Source organism: Poecilia formosa, unplaced genomic scaffold, assembly GCF_000485575.1.
Source record: "Poecilia formosa unplaced genomic scaffold, Poecilia_formosa-5.1.2 Scaffold145, whole genome shotgun sequence".
Lineage (NCBI taxonomy): Eukaryota > Metazoa > Chordata > Actinopteri > Cyprinodontiformes > Poeciliidae > Poecilia > Poecilia formosa.
Window position 1 is genome coordinate 1,288,126 of NW_006800084.1, and position 17,937 is coordinate 1,306,062.

The following is a 17,937-nucleotide window of genomic DNA, read 5'->3' on the forward strand; positions in this document are numbered from 1 at the left end:
GTCAACAGAACTGTTTGCTCAAGCTCACCAGTTTTGTTTACTAATCCAGTGGATCTATAAAAAGGTCATCAGTTACAATGAAACCATTACTTTCAACCAAAAACAAGAGTGTTGTGATTCTTACCTTGCAACTGCTTAAATCTTCCCTCCAAGATGTTGGAGTATTGTACTTGGTTAACAAATGCTGCTGGGGACAAACAGGGGTCTCTGTCCCTGTGATCCCACTCCATTGTAGTTTCCTAAGATCCTTATGCTAAATATTCCTGATAGAGACGAAATGAATCAGTTTTCCAACATAGCACGGCAGAGCTAAATGAAAAAAAAAAAAAAAAATCCAGTGCGTCCTTTCACAGATTTCCAAAAGTGTTCTCTTTCCCCCCCCCCCCAAAGTTTTTAGTTTTTCTTCCTAAAGATTTCTTGGTGTTCTTCAGCAAGGCACAACAAATGCTTTAAACATTGTTCTTCTTTTCATATGCCATACAATCCATGAAAAACTCAGCGGTGAGTGGCATGGGCAAAAAAAAAAAAAAAAAAAAAAACTTTTTTCCCCAAGTTAGAGAATAATTTGAAACAAAACAGAGAAAGAAAAGTGCTCTCTTGTTCAATTAACCACATTTGTGGCCTCTGAATAAAGTAAAAGCCTGGAGTTGCACTCCGCTGTGGTTGTAGCAAAGAAACCGTAGGTATTCCTTCCCTCCAAATTCTGAGTGTGCATTTGCTGAAGAACAGCAGAGCACAGCACAGCACTGAGCCGCGGTCGGATGGCTGTGTAAACAAAGCCTTCTGTGCAGTCTGAAAATTGTGCGATTTGCATAAGGTGTGTTTGAGGGAGGAGCATGAAAGAAGAACATGGTGGATGGGCAAAGGGGAGGGAGGAGGTGTAGAGGTGGACTAAACCATTAGAGTCTTTTGAACAGTCTGCCTTGAGGTGGTTTATTTAACTCCATTTTAGCTCCTACCACCATCAGGGTGTGGCTTACCGAAAGGGTGATTCACAGAAACTCTACTTGGATTACACAATGTTATCTTCGTGTGGTCATCTTTCATTTCAGTTACTTTCTAGATTGCTTTCAATCTCCCCTTTTGTTTTTTTAAACATGAGCACTACCTTACGAGGAGGCGTTAAAACAGGAAGGAAGTTATTGAGAAAGTCTCAGAAACACAACGAGTACTTTCCTGCCTGATGAGGTTTGAAACTGTCAACAATCTGTTTGCAATGTAGAGGGTGGAAGTGACAGTGTGCAACCAAAACACATTTTTAGTTTCCATTCTTTTTAGCAAAAACAAGAAAAATATTTTTAAAATGCTTACTAAGAGTTATTTAAAAGTGTAATGTAATAATGTTTATATCAATTTTAAGAACCATAGCACAAAGTAAGTGGCTTAATGTGTGATAGGACAGTATATATAAAGAACTGTTATCAGGCCAAAAAGTCAAGTTTTCAGATCTCTGTTCGGATGAGCTGGTAGCAGCTGGATGGGTCTCATTAAAGGACAAAATGCTTCAAAGATTTTTTTGAGACTGGCTGTTTATGGAGGGGGACTACAGTAATGAGAAATGAGGAGCGCAGCCTCCCTTCTGAGGAACAGAGGCCATGCAATGGACACATGCAGGGAGGAAAGTAGTAATTCATACTAATGCCTGTTTTTTGTATCCTAAAGGGCACAATCCTATTTACATAAAATGTAGATGAGACAGCATGTCTGTTTATGCCTGTGAATCAGAAGAGGTTTGTACCACATTCATAAATAAAATAGAGAGAAATATGTTAAATAAGATTAACAATAACTAAATAAATCTGGAGTAACTTTTTTTTAAAAAGGGGAAATTGTCCAAAAGTGAAACATTCAACAGTAAGAGTCTTATGTCCAGTGCAGTGAATGAACTCCAGGGAGAAAAGACAAACAGATAAAGACAAATGGGGGAGTAAGCACTATTAGAGGGGAAAAAATGCTAAGATTTATTTCTCAGCTTCTTCATGTTATCAATACTTTAGTAAAAGCCCAACAAGAGTCCATTATTATTGGGCAAATGAGAGGCTGATTAAATGCATAAAATTTATTTACCGACAAAATGCTGTTTGTGGAAATTATATGCAAAAAAAAAAAAAAAAAAAAAAAGGTTAGTATGTATTCACACCGCTTTCATTTACGTTACGACCATGTTTCCAAGAATGAGCTTCAACCAAAAGAAACTGAAATTCTTCAAAGATTGAAGCTCTTTGAAAGCCTCGCTGTTCCTAGGTGTGGGAGCTTCAGCATGTAAACACTGCATTGATAACTGTTCAAGTGTGAAGAAGGGTGTTGCTTAAACTTATGCAAAGTTTCTAGAGCTACACACACTGGAGAGCAGGTAAGATGGTATCGATGCAAATTAGGGAAAAGGAAGCTCTTAACTGTGACCTAAAGAGCACAGGTGATCGCTTCACCACATTGATTTCCACCCTGCAGATGTAAGAGACAGGTTAGCTCAGAAATATGGCAAATATTTTATCGTAGAATCTCGATAGAAAAAGAAACTACGTAGAAAAGTCCAGCACTTCTAAAAATGCAGAAGGCAGAGTAGATGATGTTTGGAAAAAAAAAAAGCTGTTAAAAGTGGGCTGGAGCTGAGCCTTCAGGGAATAGCTGCAAGAGCATGTGAAAGAATGTGCACATCAAGCCCACACTTGTTAAACTGAGAGGGCATCAGAGGCATTAAGACTGGTGCATTCACACACACACTGGATTTCTGGAAAGACCACTGCAACCAGTATTGCAGAGTGTGTTGCTGCAAAATGCAAAGAATGGACATTTAAGATACTTAAATGAGTGAAGAACATGAGACTAAAAACAAACTATGATGTACAAGCAAATAACTGAAGAAGTTTGTTAAATTTCATTTCTAAGTAAAATTAGATTTTATAGAAATTGTTGAACTGAAGGGTTGCTCAAAGATTATAAGTAACTGTGGTTTCCGTCCTCATGTAGGAGTTACTAGACATCAATGTGTGCCACGGTGGCTATCTGTTACCCCCCTCTGCTGGGCTCTTCAGAAAACTGCAACTTGTTTTGACTTTTGGAAATACAGTTTTTGACATACAGATCTTTTATGTTCTTCAGCTCAAACGCATAAACTCGATGAATGAAAAACTAAAAGTGCTTCTTAACATCTTACTAAAGATTAAGTTATAGGACACAGAGATCCGTTAGCATACCAAAGGATGACAAGATTATCAAAGGCAAAAAGAAAATAAAGCTGTCGCCAAGATTTTCTGCTATGCATCCAATACAACAGCTGTGTTATACTAGAACTAGTGATCAGTCCTGTAGCATTGACGCAAAAGTTGGTCTGCTCTGATCAACTACTCAGCTCTTCAGCTGTGTCCTCTTTTTGGATGTATTTTGGTCTTGGCCTATAAAGAAAGGCTCGTGCCTTTTGGGATACAAAAGAATCGCATCTACTCCCTAGTCTACAAAGCCTAATTAGATTTGTGAACATTACTATTAGGTTATGATTTTGACTCGACTGAAACTCACTCCAAAAGCCCTTTTCATCATAATTGATATTTTAAAGAAATTACTTGCCTGAATATAAAAAAAAAAATCAAAGAAAGTATTTTTTTTTTAGATGTGAATCTGTAAGTGTAAGGACTAAAAAGTAAATTCACACTGTGCAATATCTCTAGCCCTGATGACGTACGTTATTTTGGACAATCTTATCACAAAAATGAAGAATGAACACTGAAAGATATAAAAGTATTCACTCAACGCTGAGTGTGTTGTCATCTGATAATGATAAGCAGTGTATTCGTAAAATTTAATTAGTTACTTCAAAGCTTCCAAACTGAGCCACAAACAAGCTTGACTTGCTAGCATATGAATGTATAAATTCAAAGTTTTCAAAAAATTAATCACTAATTCAGTCAAAAGACATTAACTTCAACTTGAAAAGAATATAAGGGGTGGATCAGCACACTTTATTATTCATAGCTATGGTTGGTCAAGGATCATTTAATATTTCTATGTAAAAATGAAAATGTGTGTTCTGCAGAAATAATGCTAATGCAAAATACACAAATACTTGGTCATCAATAACCTGGAAAACCTTTTTTAAATTTCAAAATTATGACATTCAGAAGCAACTGTCACTCTTGCCATGTACTGGAACATTTCATAACATTGATTAAACCAAAAGCAATTAGATCCACAAATTAACCAGCGAGAGACTGAAATAATCAAACATTCTCATAGTCAGCATTGACCAATGATCGGCTGGTCAAATACTGAAAAAAAAACTGGAAATTTTCCACTCTAATTCAATAAATGCATTAAACCAAGAACTCCCACCACGTCTGGTTTGTAAACTCAGCCAACTGCACAAACTTCAACATGAATACAAACAAGATGACAGGCACACAATTCTATGCATAAACAGGGATAATCATGTAATTCCTGCATTTTCTATTGTATTCACAACATCTACCTCAATAAAACATTTCTCCCCTCCTTTGTGTTACAATCCTAGGAAGAAATACAAATAAAAATCTGAATCTGCTGAAAATAGGAATCACCAGATAACAAATAAGAAAAAAAATAATAAGAGTGTCAGCCAAAAAAAGCCAGATCAGCGAAGGTTGACTCCATTTCTAGAACAATGAAGACCAAATGAAGCTCCAAATAGAAAAAGAAAAACAAACACCATCTCCCAAATCATTATCCAGAAATGAGTCCCAAACAACTTTCAGGAAGAGCTAAAAAAGAGCAAAACAGAGTCTAAGGTGTTTCCCCACCCCACTGACAGGATCTGATTAAATCACAGGTTTGAGCTGCTTTAATAACCAAGGGGAACTACTTGAACGCAGCAACATACCTGCGAGCGCTTTAATGCGAGAGCGTTCGAAGAGACGTGCCGAACTGTTTTCATTGTCCCAGTCTGTCTCTGCCGCCAGGTCCCAGCGATTATTGATGTCGTTGTATTGCTGCTGGATCTCCAAGCTGTCAAAATCTGTTGGTGAGATTGTGCTCATGGTGTCGAAGCTTGGGGAAAACACATTCAATCTAGAAAGAGGAAACAGAAAACAAAACGCGTCCAAAGTGAGTGATGGCACAAAAAGAGGACAACACAACACTAGATGATTTACACGGCTAAACCTAAAAGGTTTTTCAGAACTAATCCACAAAAAAAATAATCCTAGGCACTTTATCCGTCAAAAATATAATGCTAGGCACTTTGCATTTAAGTGAGCAGAGGTAAGGGAGGGTACCTCTTGCTTTCCGCACAACTTTCAACTGAACTTTACTTAATGTAGTTTTATGGCGCGTATATGAAAATAGTAGCCTGGACGGTGCAACTGCCAGGGAGGATAGCAGATAAAAACCTTAAGATAAGTTAAGTCACTAGGTCAGTCAGGCAGTCACCCAGTTCCTCTCTGTACACCTGGACAACAGCAGTTGATGCTGTTACAGGTCTCTGATAGATAAGCCTGTCACAGTAAACAATAAATCAATTAATCGCATGATAATTTAAAAGAAACTGTCATTTTCATTTGCTTGATTTATCGTTTTTCTCTTTTCACCATAAACTGGATGATAAAAGTATTCAGTCGGGTGTTTTGGTCTCAACTAGCCCTCTTTTGAAAGATAATTTTGTATAAAGAGATTTAATAATTCATTTTATTTGTTTCTGCTGTTTTCTTTAATCATTTTGGATATTTAAAATGTTTGCCAGTCCCAGTCTTTAAATGTTCGTTAGAATTTAAAGGTTATTGATCCTTGAGAATGTGTTCTTGCATTATTGTGCCATTATTACTACTAAATTACTTGAACATGGTCTCAAAACAACAAGATTATCATTTATCGCAATAAGTTCTGGAACAATTTATCTTCTAATATGTTACTGTGACAGGCCTACTGGTAGAACAAGATGCATTACTACCTTAGTTAAATTCACTCTCGGAGAAACTACCAAAGTTGAAATAAAGGAAACAATAACTAATGCATACATACATATACATAATAAATGCATCAGGACTTTAACATGTACACACATACTAAAGTAACAAAAATACCTCTAAGTGTAAGCAGGAATGTAAGACCATCAGAAACTCAAAGGTTAAGTGAAGCTCCTTGCATAAATCACTCAATCCTATGGAGTTCTTGGTATAAATTTGTTAAACCAAAGGTGCATGACATGAATCAATGATGACTCTACACTTTTAAGATGATATGCATGTACTAGAGGTTTAATAGTTTGCAAAAACTTCCCAACAGCTTGTTTATTTATTTTAGCTTAGGTCAGTTCAATAACAGATGCTCAAGAAGAGCCTGCTTACTGCAGCTGTCAGGCCTAAAGGTTATGCCTTGGCCTGTCGTAATAAGCAATAAATCAATTAATCGCTTGATAAATTAGAACAAACCATTTTTATTTGCATGATTTATCGTTTCTCCCTTTTCTTTCTAACAAAAACTTGGTGTTTCGGTCTCAACTAGCCTTTTTGGAAGACATTTTGTTGTTGTTCATTTATTTGGACATTTGAAATGTCTCCCAGTTCTAATTTAAATGGTCATTAGAATTTAAGGGTCATCGACCTTTAAAAATGTGTCCCTGCATTATTTTTATTTAATTACCATTATATTTCTTCAAAATTTATCGCAATAACTTCTGGGACAATTTATCATCCAGTAAAATTTGTTGTAGTGACAGGCCTAGTAATTCCTATTCCTTTTTAAAAGCCAACACTGAATGTGCTTCTAGAGTGCATAAAACTGCAAATGTGCAACTATTGATGCTAGTGGCAACACAGCTAATATGTAGGTTGGTTTAAGAAAACAATGGGGTTAATTATGGATGATTAAAAGGAAGGACAGAATGTCCACTGCCTACAGACAGTAAACAGCACCAATGTCATAACTTGGGTATTGTGATGCGTCATTGCTAAATATATCCAACCTTATTCTATTGTGGAAGACTCAGAATGTAAAAAGTAGTCCAGCTGCTAAAATTCCAGCAACTTGGAGAGAGAACACAAGCAACCGACAAAAGTCGTCTCCACACACAGCTTATTCAGCTCAGTCTTTGTGTGCTAAACATTCACAAAAGACAAAACCATTTTCTTGTCAAGAAAACTTGACAGTAAATAATTATTTCTATTCTTAGCAAGAATAAATTGACTGTTGTCAATCAAATAAAACCCATTTAAATGAGGAGCATTTTAAAAAGGACAATTTCTCAACATTTGCTGCACAAAAAATGGCAACCGGCTCCCTACCAAAATCTGCTATTTTATATCTTAATTTTACTGATATCATTGTGAAACCAAGATGATGGAAAGAAATCACTGAGGAAACAGAAAAATGGATAAGGTACGTTTCAACCAACAGAAGCTTAAACTTAATATAAGTGAGGATTTCTGAAAGAGGAAAGTATCATTCTAGCTCTCAATACAATTAATTTTTGAAGAAAAAAGTGCTACCATAGCAGAACTTTTTCTTTACTTTTAATTTCACACATTTCTGTTTAGATCCTGCTCCCTGTGAACCAAGAGAAGGTCTCTTCTGGACAAACCAGATTACATTTGTTGTCAATTTCTGCTCAAATTAAAACAATATTCTTCCAATAAAAAGTGCATGAGGTGAAACTTTTACTTTGGAGAACAGATGTCAGGTTGTATGATTTACATTTGGACCATCATTCTGCCACAGCATGTTGGAGCAGATTCAGCTGAGCCACTAAAAAACATTAACTGAACTTGTGCTTTATTTCCTGTACTTTCAGTGTGAAAGTTAGAAATAAAATAAATTTAGAAATAAATGTGTTAAATCATTTTTCAAACTATTTTAAACAAACTGTGGAGGGTAGTCTAAAAAACAACCAATATAAAACACTAAGAAATACTCATTTACAATAAAAGAGAAAACAATACATTAAAAGAAAAAAAAGGTAGCCACAAATAATTTTGCACAATATATTGGTTTATCCATCATTCTAAATGTAAAGTACAGCTGATTAAATAAATGAAAAAGTCTTTCAGTATTTCAACAGAAGTTTGAAAAAACACAGCTTGGTAAATCCCATTAGTAGAAGATTACGAAGTGTCTCGGAATAGAAACTAAATGCAGGGATTAGCAAAGGAGGAAAAACACCTCCTCCGCATCCCCCATCCTTCCCTGACCTGTCACCTCTCAACTAAACCGCACCCCAGGCATTGGCCAAGGCCATACACCCCTCTGTGCAAACTGGCTATGAATATTGACTACTTTTCAGATTGGAGACTGATTGTGGAGACGTCACAACTGCTATTGCAGTCGAGCTTCAATTGCTACCCATGCTTTGTTGTGCATGTCCTCAGAATTACCGAGGTAAATAGAGATGTCGGACAGATGATAAAAAATAAATGAACACTGGAATGCTCACACATTATGTGACCAATTGTGTTTATTTTGCAGTGCATTATAAAAATAAAATAAAAAGGAAAAGCCACATAGCCAATCTGTCCTCTTTGTAGTCTGGTTTTGGGAGCTGTTCAGGGTGGGGGTTGGTGGGGAGTCGGACCAGTGAGTCTGGCAGTGGCCATCCTCCCCCTCTATGAGTGGGAAGAACCCCGGCTCAGTGTGTCTGCACTAATCACTCCTCAATGGATCAGACAAACAATCCCCTGACCTACTATGATACTGTACTCATACTCACACACAGAAACGCGACACAGTGTGGGAAAAAAAAGCCACACATGCTTGGCCTTTTACCCAAATTGTGTTTCTGAAAAGTCAAATCTAAATCCACCTCATCGACACAAAGGCATCAACATTCTGCATAGAAAATGGGTCAACACATCTGTCACGCTGGCCTATGCAATGTGAAAGTACTTTAAAATCCTGCTCTTTCATCTTTAAATATAGCTTTAAATAGTATAATCTACATGGTTCTTACTGTCCAGTACTGTCTTCTATTAACTTTCAAAAACTAATTTTAATGTAGCAAGCGCTCTTTTTTTAATAAACACCAATAATAATTGGTGCAAATTGGAAAAATTGTACACAACTAACCATTATTCTGAAATATGCTCCAGAGGTTTCATAAAGTAAACCCTTTCCAAGTCAGATCAGAACTGCAGCAAATGTTTTGCAAAAATCAGGTCTCTGAAAATGAAAGGAACCAAAGTGGGGCACAGCCTGAGGGTTGAACCCCAACCTAAACTGTAGCATGCAGACACAGATTCAGCAATCAGAATGACATAGGTCAAAAAAAAAAAAAAAACAGGACAGAGCCAGCGGCATGATTGGTAACACCGCCACATTTCTCTTTCATTCTCTGTCATCTCTCCTCCCCTTCCATTGCCGCTTCCCTTCGCCCAGCTGGTCCGTTTGTCACCGCACCCGTTAATGAGGGAGAGAGGAAAAGAGAAATAGAGCCCATAATCAGATGTCTGCAGGGAATAAAGCCTATCCACATTAGCCAGCCACAATGCCAATGTGCACCAAGGGAATAGGGAAGACATACGCACTTACATAAACATACATGCAAAGACGGAACCACTCCCTTCAACACAAGGAGCAAAAATAAGAAACAAAGAAGAAAAATTCACCTAGAAATGAGAACGCAGCCCAAATAAACGAGTGTGTGACACTCATGAGCCTAAAGTGTGGGGAGATGGACTCCAAAGAGACGGCCACAAAGCTCGCCACACTTAACTGGCCCCACACAATGAAGGAGTCAGCAGAGAATTGAGGCCAGTTGTTCAAGCCCTTCCTGTTTGCAGAGATGAGGCAGCCACAGGCACAGATGCATCAGAGGCCTCATCCACAGGCTGCTGATCCCAGCCTGAATGCCCCGCTGAATAGGACAGCGGTCGTCCTTTGTTGACCTGTAGCATCACATTCATCTAACACTCTACTGACCATCACACATGCCCGCCACACTTTGAGATGGACATGCTAAGTCGGTTTCAAGTGCTAGCAATAACACAAATACCAGAAAAAAAATAATAAATTAAAATACTATCAAAAAGTTTATTTTAGTAAGTGAAACCCAGATTACTACACCACAACATACAAGGTTTACCCCAGAAAACTTGCTAAGCCCGGTGGTTGGGTGCTAGGGCAGTCATTCATCCAGCGGCCCGTCGTGTTTTTGAGTTAAAAAATATAAAGTTAACAGAAAATTTGAAAATACCACTCGATAATTACGTGTTATTGACAGACTGGGAGATTAATATCTGAACACTAACTATAAAGCCTTGCTTAGCCTGGTGGGGGCACAAGTAAAGCCTGGAGGCCCGCCAGGGTTATAATACACTGAGGGAAACCCTGACATATTCAGAGATTTTAAAATGTTGATGCTCTTGGCTCAAAGCTAATAAAAAACACATTCAGCTTCTCAGAAAATTAGAATATTATATATGACCATTAGAAGGGAGTTTTTTCTTTTACATAAATGTTACGTTTTGGTCTACACAATCACTGGAGCAACTGCTGAATTGACAGTTCTCCAGTAAACACCCTCCACACGGGGAGGGAACCACAGAAAACCATAGCTAAAGAAGATGGCTGCTAACACAACTGCACTTAAGCACATTAAAGGAAACCTTAGGGAAAGGAAAAAAGTCTGGGAAAAACGACATATCCAGTCTTTCCCAGACTGGATAGATAGTCTGGCAAAGACTAAAGCAAGTTGCTGATTTCATCTTCCAGTGGGACTTTGACACTTTTGAAAGTGTGAGCTGGTGCAATGACTATGACCATGACATAAACCCCACTTTGATCTAAACCCCATACTTAATTAAAGGTAAATATTGGGACACGCAAGACACCAGAGCCAACAATGCAGATGCGACCTGGGCTTCAATAAAGTCTCAACAGAGCCACAGGCTGATATACCTACACCACACACTAATGATGCAATAATTCATGTAAATCAAAGCCTGACTAAATATAAACAAATATTCTGGACATAAATTTCAATAGGCTGGCTTTCTGTATTAAAAATAATTTTTGCAAATTGATATTAGGAAATATTTGACATTTTCTGACATTGGATTTTTTACTAGCATTAATTATTATAATTATAGAAATAAGTGCTTGAAATATGTGTAATATATGTCCACAAATATTTGTTGAAAAGCAAGTTTGTTTTCATTCCGACTGTGAATCATTTAAATATCCTAAATGATTCACAGTAACAGCTTAAAATGTAATATTTTCTGGTAAGCTGATCTGAGAGTAATCATACTGACAACACAAATTTAATGTGATCAACAAAAAAGGGCTTTGTGGCACGCATTATTCATCCAAACAGATTAGGATGTTGCTAATTGAGTTGCCCCACATGGTAATCAACAAGTTACCGGATGGCTCAATGGACGGCCACAGTGAAAGTTATTAATAGAACTAATAGCTGGAGAGAAATTATGGTGCTTGTCCTGAATGAGTCCTGGGCTGGAACCCCACATTAGCAGCATCCATTACCAGCACTGACAGAAATCCAAATGGAAAAGCATCAGAGAATGAAATATTTCAGATCATGCTCATTCAGAGAATGCTTTTTCCATTTTGCAAAACACATAGAAGTGTCTCCATCCTCAGGATGCCTGTGAGTAAATCTACAGTTACTACATCCAGTCTTTTGGAACCAATTAACATGAATTAATTTGCTACGCTATTCAGTGACTACAAGACCTTCTGAAATCCACATAGACTGTTTGCCATTATTGAACCATCTTGAATTGGTGAGAGCGTACTGCAGAAGCTCCTGTAGAACTCCATCTTTTATTATGTTTGTCCTCATTATTTATGTGCAGCCGAGACTTTTCAGTAAAGCCCCGCCGGCCTGGAATCTGACTTCTTTTTGAAGATGAGTGGGACTGCACAATATGTCACAGCAATATCAGTGTGTGCAATATTTAAAATTGAATTTTTGCAATGCAATGCAATAATTGTTGGCTAGTAAAATTCCAAGCGTCATGATCTCACACTTTGCATGCCAGTGAAACATTCAGCCTGCTGGATGGGAGTCTCACCGCCGTAAACGTCCACACCTGATACAGATTACGATACCATAGCTGCTACAGATCAAAGAGTATTGGAAACACATAATAAAAAAATGATAAGGGTGGAAATTAAGTGGTTTTCTAATATCATGCAGCTGTAGAGATGACATCAAACAAATGGCATAGTGTGAGACAGACTTTTTGTAGTTTTAGGAGAAATGTACAACTCACATCAGGACAGTGCTGTGGATTTCCCTTTAGAAACCCAGGATGAAGCCCAAGGCGCTGGGAGGTGAACGTATTTTACTCAACAGTGTTTTCAACACTTGCTTCCAGTCTCACAGACCTCATAGCTTGCCTGGCCTTAACCCAGTTCCTGTTCATTTCTACCCAGACACCTCTGCCTCCTGTCTCTATAGTCTGTCTGGACGCCAGGAGTAAGTACGGCTAGAGAATCATAAGCAAATAGAAAACAGACCCAGATGGTATAAGCTTCAGCCACTGCAAAGCAAGTGTTTATCCATTTAAAAAAATTTAAAAAAATCACAGTACTGTGGAAAACTTCCTTTGTGGCCAAGAATCTAAGAACATCTGATCAATCTGCCTTTAACAGCTGCTGACCAATTACTGAAACATGCCACATCATGAAAATCCTTGAGAGACTGCTGGGGGGGGCGGGGGGGTGTCGGGTCACCTTTCAGCCGCTACACAAGTTTGCTTACTCACCATTTTTCATTTAGACAAACTACGTATAATGAGGATTGTCCCATTTGCTTTTTCTTGTACATTTTCTTTTTCAGCTTCTGTTACTTTTTTTTTTAAAAGAACCTTCCATACACTTTGTGTGTTAAGAAAAGGTTATCAATGTACTGATTAATTTTCTGTTCTCCCCACCACAGCTTAGACCTTTAGTACTGTAGACACAAAATCAAGTTGTTGTGTACTAGTAAACTAGTAGTAAACTAACCAAACATTGAATATGCTGCTGATGTCATCCAACTAAAGCTGAAATATAAACCAATGTGGTGTCAAGATGCATTGACTTTTCAGCATATGTGGCAACTTCACAAGCATGTTTGACTGTTTTACCTCAGTAACTTAAAGGAATGACCCAGTCTCGGTTCTGAAGACGCCTCTAGACCTGAAAGAGCTAGCTGTAGATGCTAGGGGTGTAACCAGACACGTATTTGGACTGAAAACATCTGGTAAGCTCCTGTCGAATAGAGTGTTGATTTATGCCTCAACACATGCAGAATGTTTGTTTGGAACTGAGTATGAATGGTAAAATTGGTGGAACTGAACCAAAACTTTGTGTCAGTGTACAATAATAATAATAAATAAAAAAAACTGATTTGAAATGCTGTCTTCACTTAACTCAATTTACTCATCTGAAACAACTTCAGGAGCAAAGTAATCATACATAGACAAAACTCAGCACCACAATAAAATCAAATCATTTCAAAATTGAAATACATTATTTAACTGTTGATTGATTTTGAAGTGCAATGTAAATATAACAACTTATGACTTTCAAAATCTGAATGCATACCAAATCGTGATTTGTGTTCCATTATGCATGTAGTTCAGTAATGAATGGAGACATTTTTGTTCTGTTCCAGTAAGGAATGTTAAAAGTTAATGTGGGCTACAATATGGTAATTTATATTTTCCAAGACCCTTCAGGATCCAAGTAAACAACCTTTGCAAATCAGCAATATAATCAAATACTTTCAAAAGTTTAGCCAATGAGTTGGTGTTTTCTGACTGTAATACATGTAGTTCATGTTGGAATTTGTGAAAGCTGTAAGAAAAATGTTTTTAGGTCAACTTTAGCGATTACCTCGACTAATGCGGTCCTTGTATTGTTTTTGAGCTGTTTGCAGTCACGAAACAAGCCACAACCAACTCTTGATCTCTGATCAGTATTTCCTTCCCAATCAGTATTTTTTCTGCATAAAACTTATTCCTGGCTTTATCAAGCAAAAGATAAGTTTCTAAATAAGTTTTGCCTTCATGCCTAAGAGTTTAGGAAATAATTTTCATCCAATTTGTACTCAGTACAACATTTTTATTAAAGAAAATAATCAAAAACAAGCAAAAGTAAGTAAGCAAGTTTTAAAATGCAGCCCCTTCCACAGGTCAAAACCACAAAGTCCTTTCCAAAACAAAACAAACATAAAAAAAAAGAAAGAGAGAAATCGCATCTGGTAACATTTAATTGCAAGAGCTATGAAGAGTCAATATTTGCCATGTCAACACTTTAATATTGACTTTATATACACCTGGAGTATTTGCTAATAAAGCTTATAGAACTTATGAACCCCATAGATAATGAATGACCATAATGTTTGTAAGATTTGAGGAATGAATTATCAACATGAACTATATGTATTGAAAAGGAATTGAATTTGAGTCTCATGAACATGTTCATTTTAAAAACATTTTAACTCTACATGCATACTTGGCAATTAAATTTAAAATATGGTTGAAATAAAAATAAATGAAGTAATATGTCCATTTTACAACCTTTAAGTTGCTCAAACAGATCCTGCAATGTGCTGCTAATGTTCTTTCTACCTCTAAATGAAACTCTACAAATGTACATTGCTAATCACAAGTACAATCAGACTTCTCCACAAGTCTGCTGAAAAGGGGATGTTTGCACAGAAAAGTTGGATAAGCCATAAGAAGAACCGAAGTTATTCACAGGGGCCAATAAATTATTCTAAGAGCACTTACTGTTCGGAAAGACAATTACACAGGATTAGTCACATTTTTCCTTAATGCTTTGTCATATCAAAACAGGCTGTTCAGGCAAGATTTCAACCACACCTTTTAAGAGCTCTGCTTAAGTGATCAACATACAACCTGTGGTAAGATTTAGTCTGACTACAGAAAAATATCAAAGCAGGTGAGATGGAGCAAAAAACAACGTATCATGCTGCCCTCTAGTGGTGTTACATGTGCAAAAAACGTACATTCAGAATAGTTTATTGAACTGAAAATTACTTAATTGATGCTTTTTAATTCAAGTTCTTCAGCTCTTTTCAGCATAGCAATGCTTATAACACAAACAAGTTTCTTCATGTCCTCTGAACAGGTTGGTATTTTGCAAGTGACTATATAATGTTCCTACAAATCAAATTGGACAATTTTCCATTGATGAAGTCTGACTAAATACTGGTCAAACACGGAAAGATTAAATAGTTTTATTATTCAATAAATGCATAAAAACTGAGAATTATACATGGATCCACTGAGAGCCTTTACTTGGATGCAATTGTTAAATTGAATTTCAAAAAAAAGATCTTGTAAATAATTCATTTTCAGCTGGACTGAAAAATCAAGGAACCTACTTTTCTCTTTTATACATTACATTCCTTAGAAAGAAAAAAAGGTCTGAATTTTCAATTTAGATCTCAAAAAAACAACATTTGCTTAGATTGGGAAAAGCCTGATCGATGCATCTTTAGTAAAACATGTTGAAGTATTATCTGGAGGTCATAAACCAAAGTATTTCTGTAGTTTAAGACTTACAGTAAACATAGAGAAGCAACAGAGCATTTGGAAACAAACCAACCAATCAGACGGAAATACTTAAGTAATTGTTTCTTTCTTGGTCATCTGCTTATATTTTTATCTGTCCAACACCATTTTAAATATCTGTCAAAACTTATGATCAATTTGGTACATGAGTGGCTTTTTTATTTTACAAAATACATTTGTATACTTGAGTGATTTCTTAGAAGATTCCTTGCTACTTTTACTTGAGTAACAATATGTTGAAGTAGTGTTACTCAAGAACAGTTACTTAATGTAAAACTGTTCAGTTTTTGAATACGCCATCCTCTGGCTGAGTGAAACAATCCTTAGGAAAGGGGACAAAAACATGGAAGAACGACTGGAATATCTGTGAAAAGTCAAAGGGAGTGCTGAAATATTGTTTTAATGGCAGAGGGGAAGTAGTATACCAAATGTGGTTCATCACTATCGTAATATTTAACCAAAATAAAGGCACTGCACTATTTCCTAAAATGCAAATCCAATGGTAGTCCTCCACTAAAAGCCATTTCCAGGGTTCAGTGGGTGAATGGGATGGGGGAGGGGATTAAAATACTGTATCATGAAATAAATATCCCAAGCTCTAGCTGGCTTAGAAGTCATTGAACATGAAAAGAAAAATAGGTAGCAGTAACACTGCAACTAGCTAACAAGTTTTATTTTTGCACTCATCATCAAACCCTGTCCAAATAGTCTGTTTTTTAAAAATAACTTTCAAGTCTTATTCAGTGCTTGCCTTTGACCAGATCAATCCAAATTGTTAAAAGCTATCAAAATTAACAACAATATAGAGTAAACACCACCACTTCATCAATCCAGCCCACTCTTGCAGCTTTTATTTGGGTTTATGTGCCCTGTTCTACACGTGGTACATGTCAGCTCTGCGCTATCAGTGACACTGATAGTTAAAAAGAATGAGGCAAACTTGAATATTTCAAAAACAACGTGCTCAACCACTAGAATTTGCTTGCAGTAGTTTTACCACAATGCCTCCTTTTATAAAATACTTTAACCTGATACATCCCTCCTATATGAGTCACACAGTCTAGGCCAAGCTCGCAGCGTAAATCTCAGTCCTATACATAATAACATAACCAGTGTTGAAAGAGGGGAAAAGGCAGCTCTGCAAGATGCCATCATTCTGAGGCAAAAATAGCCGGACAAAATCAACAAGGCTTGGCTGGTTCAGCAGCAGATGCCTGAATCAAAGATCCACAGGCTGGCTTGAACACAACACGCAGATAAAAAAAAAATGTGGCTGCGTTTGACATCGATTCAAACAAAGGCGAGAAGAGACATGATTACAGGGAGATGGCTCCCAATAAACTATCGTAAAGCGGTGCTGTCATACGCTTCCCAACAAGACAGCTATCAAACGAGAAATGTGTGCAGACTGGTTATATCTTCTATAGCTACAGCAAAAGCGAGACAGAAGCGTTACCTATTGAGTTAAAAAGCTAACGGTAGAGCCAAGCTAGCAGCAGTCACCTGAATTTCCAATCTTTTTCCTCATTAGCTTTGTTATTATGGGCAGGCTGCTGGTTATAGTGAGGACATACACACACAAAAAAATCCCACTTACCTCTTTATTTCTCCGTCTTCTTGTAAAAAAAAAAAGGCAGTATGGTATTTTTCTGTAATGTCACTATATCGGAGAGTTCAACGGGAATGAAAGAAACAAAAAACAAATACAAATAAAAATACGTCGTCGTCTCCTAGCACGCGCGCGGCTACGCTAATTTCAAATCTGACGGTTACAAATTTACCAGGTGACACTGATAACGTCTCTCCTTTAAATCCGCATCTCTGGGGAAAAAAAAAAAATCTTTTTTCCCCCTCTTTCTCCTCCGCGCTGCACTGGTAGCAGCAGCACGTTACGAAACCAGACTCTCTTTTCAGCGAGAGAGAGAGAAAAAACGTAAGCAGGGAAGGGACAGGAAGAAAAAAGAAACCAGGCGAACGCAAAGACCCCCCCACACACTTTTTTGGGGGGGTTTGTTTGTGGCAGGTTTTTAAAGACGGATATCCGCAGCAGCTTTCTTCCAGCCCCCTCCCCGCTTCGGCATCCAAAGGGCCGTCCAAACCTCACAGACTGCCTGTGTTTCCCGTTCAACAGGGGGAGAAGAAAGGAAAAAGTGTGGTAGTTTAGTGGGGTGTAGGTGGCTGGCAGGGTGGGTGGATGTGTGGGTGGGTTTCTGACCGCTCACGGTCACATGGGAAGCACGTTTTCAGGTCTGAGAGAAAAAGATGTGCTGGGCAAATGTTTGTGTGCTGTGGTGCTGTCCCTGGTGCTAAAACTGAAACCATTCACATTTACATATCAATGGAAAGTATGCAAATACAGTCTGAGTGATGTACTAATATAAATATCCTTAAACTATAGCGGGTTTCTGAAAACGCAGTTTAGCTGTGA

The 17,937-nt window shown here is 37.4% G+C and overlaps 1 protein-coding gene across 6 annotated transcripts in view; it reads right to left on the reverse strand.

Moving 5' to 3' along the window:
* The window catches only part of sptbn2 (spectrin, beta, non-erythrocytic 2), a 56,297-nt gene extending 38,617 nt beyond the window's left edge, over nucleotides 1-17,680 (reverse strand). For 3 of the 6 annotated variants that reach the window (XM_007563226.2, XM_016676967.1, XM_007563228.2), the window contains exons 1-2: nucleotides 17,107-17,677; nucleotides 4,853-5,040 (exon numbers count right to left, since the gene is read on the reverse strand). In XM_007563226.2, the coding sequence (XP_007563288.1) occupies nucleotides 4,853-5,009 (157 nt within the window). In that variant the 5' untranslated portion in view covers nucleotides 5,010-5,040; nucleotides 17,107-17,677. Of the gene's footprint in view, nucleotides 1-124; nucleotides 759-4,852; nucleotides 5,041-17,106 lie in introns of those variants that run through there. The other 3 variants (XM_007563227.2, XM_007563229.2, XM_016676968.1) reach the window with 2 other exon arrangements.
* Between the last annotated feature and the right edge of the window lie 257 nt (nucleotides 17,681-17,937).